The following is an 11,905-nucleotide window of genomic DNA, read 5'->3' as shown; positions in this document are numbered from 1 at the left end:
GCTGTGGGTTGTCCATCCATGCAGGCACCGAAAGGCGAGTACCACCTCCCACCGACCAGCAGGGGGAGGCACGGTCGTTTGTCTTCCGACACGTGGCCGGCTGTTGAAGACGAGGTCCCAAGTATTTCCAGCGCTTCCGAGAAGAAAATGTGCCGGAGTGAGATCAAAGTCGGATCGGCCGTTTATTAAAACGCGAACAGATCAGAGGACTTTACACGTGCCACCATAACTGCACTTTTTAATGACTGACTGGATAAAACGTAGATTGAAAAAACTCCCAAAACTCCCATATTGTCATTATTATTATCATCATAATCATTATTATTGTTAAGGCCTTTGTTTTTGTCATTATTATCTTTAGTAATGTTCTTGTCTTCAGTTTCGAAGTCAGGGGAAAATATCAAATTAACCCATAAATTAATAACAATCTTATAATTTTAGCCTCAGAATCCTTTTTTTTTTCACTTGTTTATTTCTCAAGTATTTTCTCTTTTTTTTAAATTTATTTATTTTGGGTTTGTTTTTTGTTTTTTTAACTATCCTATACAAACAAACAAGTCTGAAAAGCCTTTTGTTTTGAAGTGGTGACGTACGTTTGACGTAGCACGTACAAAGCCACGGATGTAGCGTCCTGCATAAATACTGACGAGCAGCTCAGGCTTCACTTCCGCTTGATTGCAGCCCCGCCATGGTGGATGAATAAACATTAGGGTAACGGCTAGCTTTTTTTTGTTTTATACGGGCTAGCTTCAAACCTCTACTATCTTAATTTTTACGGAAACAATCTAATTTTTCCAGCCAACAAATCAAAATGAATATTATCAAGTCGACGAAGCGGACCGACTGCAACGTTTCAGGAGTCATGAGCTGCTTTATTCTTCCTCAAAATGGAGTCGTGGAGGGACCGATGCACTACGGCTCAGGAGGTCCCTCCGCGCAGATTGGCGTGGGCTCAACATTGGACTCTCACAACGGGAATGTTGGTTCCGGCGATACCCCTAAGCGGCCGAAGAACCTGGAAGTCAACTCAACAAATGGGTATGCAACAAAAAGCTGTCGGGAGGACAGCGACCTGGACGACAGCTCTTTGCCGTGTACCCCGGATTTGCATTCGGACATTGAAATCACCGTTTCCAGTTGCCCAGAAGAGTATGAGGTGTTGGAGAATGATACTAGGCAACTCATTAACAGTTTCCTGATGGACTTTACAGGACGTCCGAAATCACGGTTGACGGAAACCAAAGCACAGTTAACGATGAAAAGAGTTGTGCAAGGCGTTTTGGAAAAACACAAATATACATTCAATGGTAGGTAGAGGATTTTATTCAAAAAGACAGCTGCTCATAGCCTTAAATTGCTTCAGCTACAAGCTGTATTTAACGCCACTAATTCCTCACAACAGACTCCACGTTTGGAACTGCTGTTTTGACCAGAAAGAGCTATTTTACTCGGACAAGACATTCAAAGAACTAAGTTAATGTTAAGTCAGCAGTCACTCGTTTCAATGGGAGGTGTACATTGAGTTGGTAGCCTCGCAGACATGTCTCCTTTAAATTTACGCGCAAGATAGATTTCTGACCAAGACCTTGACCTTTTTTTTTTGTTTGTTTTGTTTTTGTTTTTAGGTATGATCCAGAAACTGTCATTGGATAAGAGAGAGGATGATGTGAGGTTTATCGGCGCAGTAGCCAGGAGTCTCTTCGCAGACGGCACCGCAAACTGGGGTCGAATCGTCAGCCTGGTGGCCTTCGGGGGAGTTGTGTGTCAGTACCTGAGGGAGAAGAAGAGGGAGAACTGTGTGGAGCAAGTGGGGCAGGAGATCTCCTCATACCTGCTGTCTGACCAGCGGGACTGGCTGGTGAAAAACAACTCCTGGGTATGTCAGGCCTAATGGCTGAGTGGAAGGGTGTAGCAAAAAAAAAAAAAAAATGTACTGGTTGCATAACTGCTCTAGTTGTGCAACAAAGTGTGTCCAGTGAACATAGGCCCTTGCCACTATCATTACATCCATTTATTTTAACATTCCCTCTAATATTTTTTTATTTTTTTTCTTTGTGTGCAGGACGGATTTGTAGAGTTCTTCAGAGTATCGGACCCAGAGTCGACGGTGAGGAACACACTCATGGCCTTTGCTGGTTTCGCTGGTATCGGGGCAACACTTGCCCTGTTGATCAGGTGAACTTGGACACTCTTGAGATTTACTCTCAAATGCTGGATGCTTGTTTTTGTGTTTTTTGATTTTTGGTTTTTGTTTTGTTTTTGTTTTTTTTTGTTTTGTTTTTGTTTTTGTTTTTTGGGTTTTTTTTTTTTTTTTTTTTTTACCAGCCTTTGCTCCTTGGGTTTGGACTTGAGAAGATGGAAATGACAAGCTTAATTTAAGCCTAAATCATAAGATGATGACAGAACTGGTTACTCTTATCTTTCCTGGGCTCCCTTCCACCCACACCCACAAAATAAGTACACTTTTTACTGTTGATTTAAAGAAATGGACTTTACGTTCAGCAGTCAACCTTCAAACAATTAGGTTTATTTAATGTACAAAGAAATTTATTTTTCTAATAAATGTAAAATGTTTCTATGCAAATTGAAATGGTTATGGGAAGTCAGTTGACCTGATATTTTTTTTTTTCTTTTTTTTTTTTTTTTCCTTGCTTGATTTTTCTCAGATTATGTTTACTTGTCTCTAATTATATAACAAATCCCTGGCATCGAGGGTGTTTGTATGCAAGCACCAGGCCAAAGCAGGAAGGGATGGCTGCATTTTTCCACGTCATGCAGTCATGAAGCCCATTTCCATAGAGCCCATTCATAACCCCTGGATCTTTTTGTTTGGACGCCTCAACCATTTGAGGGGGAGGAGGGGGTGAATTTGCATGAGTGTAGGTCTGCTTCCTTGTTATGAAAATGTTGGATCTGCACTAGGAGACAAGAGAAACCACATGCAGGACTTTTGCCCGTACAGCAGACTGGAAAGTATGAGTCTGTTGGAAGAAATGAACAAGGACTGTGAGTGGGGAAGACGCAGATTGTGCTGTTCCGACTGCACCAAAGCTGACAGTTGGGGGAAGGACATTATTCATCAAAAAGACAAAAGCAGACAATGATTAATAGTACAGATCCAGTTGTAAGCTAAAAAGTCTGTATAGGTGAAACAATAAAAAAGAAAAATACAATTAAGATGGTTTGACCTTTTTGAGACTGCCTTTCTGTTAAGGGGTTTTTTTTTTTTTGGGTTTTTTTTTTTTTCCCAGAAGTGGAAGACACAGGTTACATCTACACTATACTAGTTCTGTTGTGATGAAATGAGTCACCTTGCACTATACTAAGTTCAACACCTCTGCACTTGTCACCCTTGGATGTTTGTTCACACCACAACCCAATCGCTGGCGTTTCCTAGAAATTTGATGAGGGTTAGCACCCCCATCGCACTGAGCACTCAGCTGCATCTGCAGTTTTGCGAGTTGCAGTGTAACTCTGGAGTTCAAGTGCACGGAGGCAGAATTGTGAAACTGGGGTAAAAAGCAGTTCACAACATCCTCAAAATTGCATAACATTGTCTACTTCCTGGGTTGCTAATTTTTTTTCCTAACTACCTAGAAACTGTTGACTTAATCAAATATACATTTGATTGGGTACTTAATGTTTATAATGTGTCTGTTTTCGGTTATGTTTTTAAGTGCTTGGATAAAAAATTTCAGCCATTTTCTTTTACCCACAAACATCTCTGGTATGGTTGTAGTCAGGAAGGTTTCTAGAGTTTACTAGACAATAATAGCTCCACCCTGTTTTGCTGTAGTGTTGCTTGTGAAAATGAAATAGAAATTCAAGAATACTTCTGCACTTATGGTCATCTAAAACCCAAATCTTATTGCAGGCCACATCAAGCCTCAGGCAGGGGAATCCTTGGTGATGCTTTGTGGCTGGGCCCTTGTTTGTTCGGATCCTCCCGTTGTCTTGGGTTACAGGACAAACAAAATACTCATCTAGGTCTAACGAGGAAATGGAGCACAGCCTCTCCATGGTGATGATCCACAGCAGACTTCCCCCAGTCCTCTCCTGCAGCTAATGATGTTAGCTGCCACCCTGCTCACCCCTGCACAGTTCAGTGTAAATAACAGTAAGCTACACAATGGGGAATTGAGGCTGAGGCAATTTCATAGAGCAGTTTTCAACATACACAAGCGGATTGGGGGTGCAGAAAACAGACAGCAGCGCAGTGTGCTGGGGCTGAACATGCAGTGCACCCAGTCTGTGAACGACCTTTATGTTGTTAACCAGTGTATTAGTGCAATACGTTAAGTGTGTGTGCATAAATTTTCACTTCTGCCTAGAGTATCCATGCTGAAAAATGTTTTACTTAATATAAGTTCCTTCTGTATGGAGGAGTGCCTTTGTCTGTCTATTGGTGACCTGTATGTCGAGATATGCAAATAGCAGTGAGAGGAGGTGATAACCGAAACTTACCTACGCACACGGAACCCTTCGCTGTGGCAAAGTAAAACTAGTGAAATTCGGGTATCTAGAAATGAGAACCCGAGCCCTGACAGGGCTGCACATTACCGGAAGGGAAACCATCTCTGGGCTACATCTTGACATGCTTTTAAATAAATTAACATCTAAATAACCATATATTTGTGCACAGGTTTTTTGTTTTGTTTTTTTTTTTTTTTGTTTTTTTTCCTCCTTATTCATAGTCCTACATAATGTGCGTCAAACTGAAAATGAAACGGTTGTGGTTGGCTGTTTCCCCCAGGGCTACTAAGTATTTGCCCTTTATGGTTAAATGGTCAGTTATATTTCACAACAAAAGAGAGAACTCGATGAGGAAGCTCTCAGAAACATTCTTTCAAGAAAACTACTCTACCAGACGCGTTCACATTTCCCAGTGTGATAGTGCAGAGGCTCCACTATCTCACTGTCAGAGCAGTGCAGCTGTACACTAAAGCTTGCAGAAACCCTCCAGCAGGTGAACACATTTCTTTTCATGGGATAGTTTAAGGAGTGGTATTGTCTGCACACATTCTTAACATTCAGACCCGGAGTATTGATTATAATCAGCTTACATCAGGAACTGCCCAACCCAGAGGAAACCGACTATTATTCAGGATTAAACTTACACTCATCTTTGCTCGGATTACCTTTTTAGTCTTTCTGTGCTTTAAGCATGCGGGAACTTTTAATTCCTCTGGATTTTAAAGGAAATGAGTGGTTCTCTGCAGACTTTTTGAGGATCCAGGCCTTTTGGTGGCTCATACATTGGAGAAATTCTAGAGAAAACTTTACAAAATAGTTTGGATGAGTTTCAGATCTAGATAAACTCCATTTCACCATGGTTTGTTGCTAAAGTTTTCTTCATGAAGCTTTCTACATAAACTGGGCTGCTGCAGTTTATTCGCAGTTTCGTAATTTGAGCTCTGAAGAGCGTTCTTTTAAGGCAGTGACAGCATTGGTTGTAAGCCTCTCCACTTCCCCGTAGCAACAGCCCGCCCCCTTCACTTTAAAAAAAGCAACAGTTTCTGGGAAGTCAGCTGATGCACAAGTTTATCTTTAACAGGAGTGCTCCTCTGACGATTTGCCGAAGTTATTTGCTCGAAGTTCTGACCCTGAGATGCAGAGATAGGCCGGTTCTTTGCAGTTTGAAGTCACACTGTGTCAAAGGGACACAGACTGTGTTAAATGAGAAAGTTGAGTTAGGTTCCTGCACGTCTCTCCAGTGCAAAAAAAAAAAGACAGACCAAGTATTCAAACATCACAAGAGCTGCCTCACTGGCAAAGAATTAGAGGCTTGCAGTGCGTCTTTGAGCTTCAGAGAGAGTCTTTAATTATATCTTAGCCTACAGTCTGTGCTCTGCTATTTGAATATACAGAAGTTGTTTATGGATTTGTGCAGAGCACCCTGTGGGTGTCTGCTCAGCTCTTAATCAGCAGAAGTGCCTTTGAGCAAAACACGTCCAAATGTGTCTCTGGGCATTTGCTGTAAATAAGTATTTTCATCCTCTTACTTCAGTTCTATATTGTTCCCATGTCTGGTGCTAAGCACTCGCTGCTGTGGTGCTTCCGCGCTGCACTTCCCAGAGGCCACTTTGTTACTCAGTGTACCTTGCACTTGTTCAGTTGTGTTCATCCCTTTTTAATTTTATCCTTACATTTGAGTAGGTGGCGCTCCTTCAATTTTTTGCACCTCTATGGCTGCTAATGCCAACTCCTCAATTCTTATTTTCATTCCAGAATTTTTGACCCTGCAATCGGACACACAAAACTACCATCTCCAGGTGTGCGAGAAGCTCGTTGCTTGGAAACACCTGTCAGACGCCAGGTGCCACATCCATAAAACTTTATGCAAATTGCAGAAATATGCGTGTGTAGTCGCTCTAGTAAGAACCCCTGCGAACGCCGTGTTCTGCGTCGTGTCAGCCATCATGAATTACGCACAAGCCTTGCACTCATTCCCACAATTATCTATAAATGGATGTTGGCACATTCTCCTGTTTAATCTTGTCTGAATGTAAAGCAGACACATACTGTCACTGGTCCGGGAAATGTCCTTTAAAGGCGCCAAAGCAGCTTTTTGAGTTGATAAGCTCAGTATGTGCTGAGCCATCACGGCCTATCGACCGCCGGCACACGAGGAGGTCATATTGATGTACATGATCCGCACAGTAGGGTGCTGTGCACTTTGAATATGTAAACCTACATGTTTTCTCTGTAATAAAAACATGCTTGTTGAAAGTGTTTGTTTACACAGGTATGTAAATGTTAGTACTGTGTATGCAAATCTGAGACTCTTAGACCTGCGGTATCTTAATTAAAAAAAAAAAAAAAGATTAAGGCCTCAAATAGCACTAAAACTAAATGATCGGGTTTTTGATGGAAAATTCGTCAATGCCACTTGAAGTTATTTATTGAAGAAGTTATGGGAAAGAAAAACATTTGCTAGTTATAGCTTTGTAAATGATTTGATTTGCTTGCTTAGCTGTTGGTCATTAAAGTAAGTGAGCCACTTTTGAGCTTTGGTAAATTGTGATGAACAGTTTTGGGCTTTTTGGCCATAAACCAATGATTTTAAAAAAAAAAAAAAAAAAAAAACGTTAGCTTTCAGACCTAAATCAAAATTTTGCCCAGATTCTTTGTCATTGTCCTTTTTTTTTTTTTTTTTGCAGGCTCCCACTCGCCTTACTCTCTGTATGTGAAGCGTTAGGGTCAATGCTCAATGCTCGGGCGCTGCTCATACAACTGGCATGCCACTGCGTAGCATGCATTTTCAACAGCCTTCATGAGCTGCATGTCGTTGAACAATGGTGCGCATTGTTACGAGATGCAGAGTGGAAAAAATAGCCGTAAAAAGAAGCGTTAGACAACAGCGATTGGATCAAAGGTCAAAGGGCTCTCATTCATCAACACCTCAGCCTGAACTCTGAACATTCAGTTCTTGGCGAGGAGTCGATCTTTATCACCGATCCAGTTTAATCCACTGGGTGATGTGTCATGTTCCTTTCTGAGGTGGAGTCATCCCGCTCTGTGAAACTTCATTCTTTGACTGATGACCATGGTGCACTATTAATAGAGGGCTTATCCATGGTGGCAGTTGTGTCATGCAGGCTGCCCACTATCATCTCTTACTGCATCCTGCAGTTGCTGATTTCATAAAATCTTTTTTTATTTTTTTGTTCTGTGTGTTTTAAACTATGATCATACATACTAACCTAAAACAAACTAAAACGCAGTAGCTTGTTAAAGGCGGTCTAGTCTTTATGCTAACTCCTCTTGGAGGTATCGTTTGAACTTTGCAGATTGTTTTATTCCTTTACAGAATATTTCCCTCGCGCACCTTGATATGCACACATGGGCACCGTCTGTGACGCTGTGGGTAGGTTGGATGTATCGGTAGGTCCAGTATGGGAAGATAAGCAGCGAAACAATGCATTTGCTGTCCGACACTACCGTTTGGGATTCAATGGTCAATTATTTGATCTATGAAACATCTGAAAACATGGAAACGTGCATCAGTTTCTCAAACTCCAGAGTGACATTTAGCCAACAGTCCAGAAGCCAAAGTTATTCCAGTTTACAATGATCCAAAAAAGAAAAGAAAAAAAAAAAAAGATTCTCAAATGGAGGAAGCTGGACACAGAATGGTTGGAGTTTTTGCCTAAAAAAAATGACTTAGATGATCAATAGCCGATCAAAATGGTTACCGATTCATTTTCAGTTGATCGATTAGTTGACTAATCATTTCAGCTCTTCGAAAGTCGGACCTGCGGATCAGTCACGTAGGGGTTGTATTTCACAGACGCCGCCATTATAGACTTTGTAGTGAAATGCAACGTTTTCACTGAAAGAAGAAGATTCTTGCATTATCTGTCAGGGTAAAAGGTGATGAAATGCTGTGACTTTCAGAATATTAAATTATGGAATAATTTTAAGTAGGTGTGTGGACAGCTTCAAGTGTGTGTATGTGTTTGGGGGGGTTTCTTCCTCCCGGGGTGTGATGAAAAAAGTGTATTAATGAATATTCACGTGTGATTATGTTGCCATGTTCTCACTTGCCAAGTCACTCTGGCTGCTGTGAGATGGCAGCCACGCATCGGTTCTTTGCTCGAGCAGAAGTTGTTGTAACCGTCCCTTTCTCGGCACACTGTGTACTCTGAAGCAGGTCGTTGACCCGGTGTTAGGTCACTGGAGGCTTTCCAAGTTTTGTTTTTATTCACAGAGGAAAGAGCAATTTAGTAACAAGGCCAGTGTTCTGTCTAGAAGGGACACGATGTTCCAAGCAAAATTCCCAGCTTGTTACAGACAGGAAGGAAGTAGTATGACATTTTGTCTAAGAATAAATACCCAGCCACAGCAGTGAGTACATGGCACTCCTAAACTGGCAAATGTTCAGTCATTTTTCTACCCCAACAAGTATCAGTGTTTTTCATTTCATTTCCTTTTTATTCTTCCTTATACTTCTTATTCTAGTTTGCAAAGAATAAATACTTAACCGATGATGACTTAACTGATAATGATGCTTCAGTTGGGTTTGTTTGTGGTAATGTCATTGAACACCGCTGCATTTAGGAGTGTGTGCCCAGTGAACACACCATAAACTTAAGTAACAAAGCCCTTTAAACACAGAGCCCTTCGACAACACGCGGACACAATGCGGGATCTGCCTTAGCTGATTTTGTATTTTAATGGTGCAAAAAATAAAACCCAAGTTTTTCTTGTAACCAAATTGGCACCATTAAAATTGTGCTTTAATGGTGCAAATTTGGTTATTAGCAAAAAAAAAACCATTGCAAATAACCAAAGCAAAATGACATGCAGTGAACCTGAGGCTTTAGGGGCACTTTGGGGTTTGATGCTCCTAGGGACAGTTGCCCTAGTTGAGAAACCTGATTTCTTAGCCGTGTGTGTACACTAAAAATAAGTTTTAACGCCTACCATGGGTTTTTTACATGTTAGCATGTGCATGACAAAGTGCTCAGACATGAGAAGTACAACAGCGACAGCAGTATGTTGGGATGAAAGGAAACATCATCACTCGCAGCTGTGCATCCCTCCAAAATAACCAAGTCCAAATTCAGAATCAAACTGAAACTAAAATAAGTGCGTCTAAATAAGTTCAACCACAGACCCATTCGTAAGATTCAGACACATTTGTACAATAAAGGGACTTAACTCTCCTGCTTTCTCACTGTGCCCTCACATGATTCTGAAAACACAATGTGAGACCAGCAGACGCGCATATGAGGAGTACCTACTCCAACCTTTTTGGGACTTTGTCTTCTTTTGTTGCCGACACAGTTCTCCAACAACTCTGAAACAATGAAGCTGCGTGACTAACATATGAGAAGTAGGTCACCCTTTTCCTTTAAAACCACTGAACCTATATGAACTGTGACAGAAGATGCATGTGCTCTGGAGCCTCCTGCATCGTGTTTGCTGAAGCGTCGGGAGGCGTCTCTTTCCATCGACTTCTGGTATTTCAGTGTCAGACTGTAACAGGCCCGGGCTTGTTTGACCCGAGTGCTCCGAGGTGCGATGCTGTTATGTCTGGATAAACCATCAGGTGGGTTGGAGGGTCAGATGGTCAGTGTCAGTTGCAGCTCGTCGGCCCCCACCCCACCCGTCTTCACCTTTTTTTTTTTTTTTTTTTTTTTTTGTTTGGAAACCAGATGTTTGCCGAGCATTGATGGTGGCTCGTTGGCATCTGTAGCCTCCAACATTCCACACAACAAGTAGTAGAGCTCGGCGGTGGTTCAGAGGCCGTTGACCCCAGCTGAATGAGAGTCATTGTGTTTCCTAAAACAAAAAAACAACTGTGCTGCTGACTGTCATCCGTTTTTTTTTGTCATTTGCAGACGCTCAGCATGTGGCTGCGCGTAATTCATATGACCGATTATCATTTCGCCACGGCAAACGTGGAGTCATGCATATTTGGATCACATGCTTTTTTTTCCACAGCACTCACTGAATGGATGAGTGTGTTGAAATCCCTGTTTCAGCTGGAAGATGACTTGAGGAGAAGTTCAAAAGATGACCTCATCACGAGCAGGATAATTATAGACGCCCTCTTCCTCCTTCATCTGAAGCTGGGATCAGCACTTGGTCAGCAGAAAAATGAACACAGACCCTCGGGAAATGAATCGTGGCTGTGAAAGTCCCAGTGCCTGGGATCAAAATTTACAAAACTCACGCAAAAACGAAAATTTTAGGTGGCCGGAGGTGTGACTCATACCCTGATGATGTCCGCAATTTGGGCAACGTGACCAATCACGCTGAGTTAGAACGAGGTTCTGGTCTGGGAATTTACTGTTAAAAGTTGGGTGATAAAGGCTGCGTTCAGTCGGACTTTAGTCCTGTGCAAAAAAAAACGTAGCCCCCTCATTCATTTCAATGGGGCGAGTCTGACGGCACAGTGGAAATGCCAACGCAGAGGTTCTGGTAAAAAAATAAATAAAATTAAAAAATACACAGGGTCGTCTACCAAAAGAGTTGAACCTTTGGATCATTGCCATTGATTTAAGATTCTCATCTCTCTGCTCCTGATCCAATCATTGTCAGTTGTTGCCGATGAAATCAAGAGCAAACCGGAAAAGGCCTGTGATATACAAGAGGTGGAAAGTCGGTTGGGGGATGGCAAGAGAACGTCTTGATTTTCCCAAAATCTGAGGCAACACCACGTTTCTCCATCCAGGATCTGACAGACATTTTGCGTCTCCCTCCCCATTTCTTTACCATTTAAGCGCAGATTGCAGCGCAAACGAACAACACAAATAGTTTGCCATCGGTTTTGTCTTTTTGGTACGGTCACAAACGACAGATAGGGGAAACAAAAATGAATTAAAACAAACGACACAAAATATCAGAAAAGAAACTACGTTCTGAAAAAAATTAAACTTCAAATTAAGTGAATCTAACAGGACTAAAATTGAACATGCATCTTCAGTCATTTTTATTATTTCTTTATTAGGCTTAAAATTTTTTCCCATAGTCTCAGAAAAATGTACATATATTGTAAAACTGTTTGACCCTCCACGTTTGCTATAAGGCCGATACAGAAAATGTAGGCTAACGTTCGAAATTGGTGAAAGTTTGTCGGCCACATGTTTGATGGTTTCACATACAAACCACTAGGTCTCAAAAGTAGCTGCATGGCAGCAGTGTTTCTAGACTTGAACAGAAAGGGGGGGAAAAAACCCAGCACATCACAAAACAAACCTCAGCTGCCTAAAACAGGAGTAGGTGAGGTCTCAAACCAGAATTACCTTTTTATGTAACTCGTAAACCTGGTATTTAAAATGTTTGTTCAGCTGCTTCATTCATCACATTTTTAATTGGAACAAACTCTGTCAAAAGATGAACTTGATCTTGTTATTCTGACCCAATCACAGTCACATGTAAACGTTGAAAGGACTCT

At 41.6% G+C, this 11,905-nt stretch overlaps 1 protein-coding gene across 8 annotated transcripts in view; it reads left to right on the top strand.

Moving 5' to 3' along the window:
- The first annotated feature begins 678 nt into the window (after positions 1-678).
- The window catches only part of mcl1b (MCL1 apoptosis regulator, BCL2 family member b), a 37,187-nt gene continuing 25,960 nt past the window's right edge, over positions 679-11,905 (top strand). For 2 of the 8 annotated variants that reach the window (XM_040117953.1, XM_040117960.1), the window contains exons 1-3: positions 679-1,307; positions 1,626-1,876; positions 2,063-2,107. In XM_040117953.1, coding sequence (XP_039973887.1) covers positions 812-1,307; positions 1,626-1,876; positions 2,063-2,107 — 792 coding nt within the window. In that variant the 5' untranslated portion in view covers positions 679-811. The other 6 variants (XM_040117958.1, XM_040117954.1, XM_040117959.1 and 3 more) reach the window with 6 other exon arrangements.

The sequence above is a fragment of the Xiphias gladius genome, chromosome 22 (genome assembly GCF_016859285.1).
Source record: "Xiphias gladius isolate SHS-SW01 ecotype Sanya breed wild chromosome 22, ASM1685928v1, whole genome shotgun sequence".
NCBI classification, from domain to species: domain Eukaryota; kingdom Metazoa; phylum Chordata; class Actinopteri; order Istiophoriformes; family Xiphiidae; genus Xiphias; species Xiphias gladius.
This window is presented reverse-complemented; position numbering and strand designations above follow the sequence as displayed.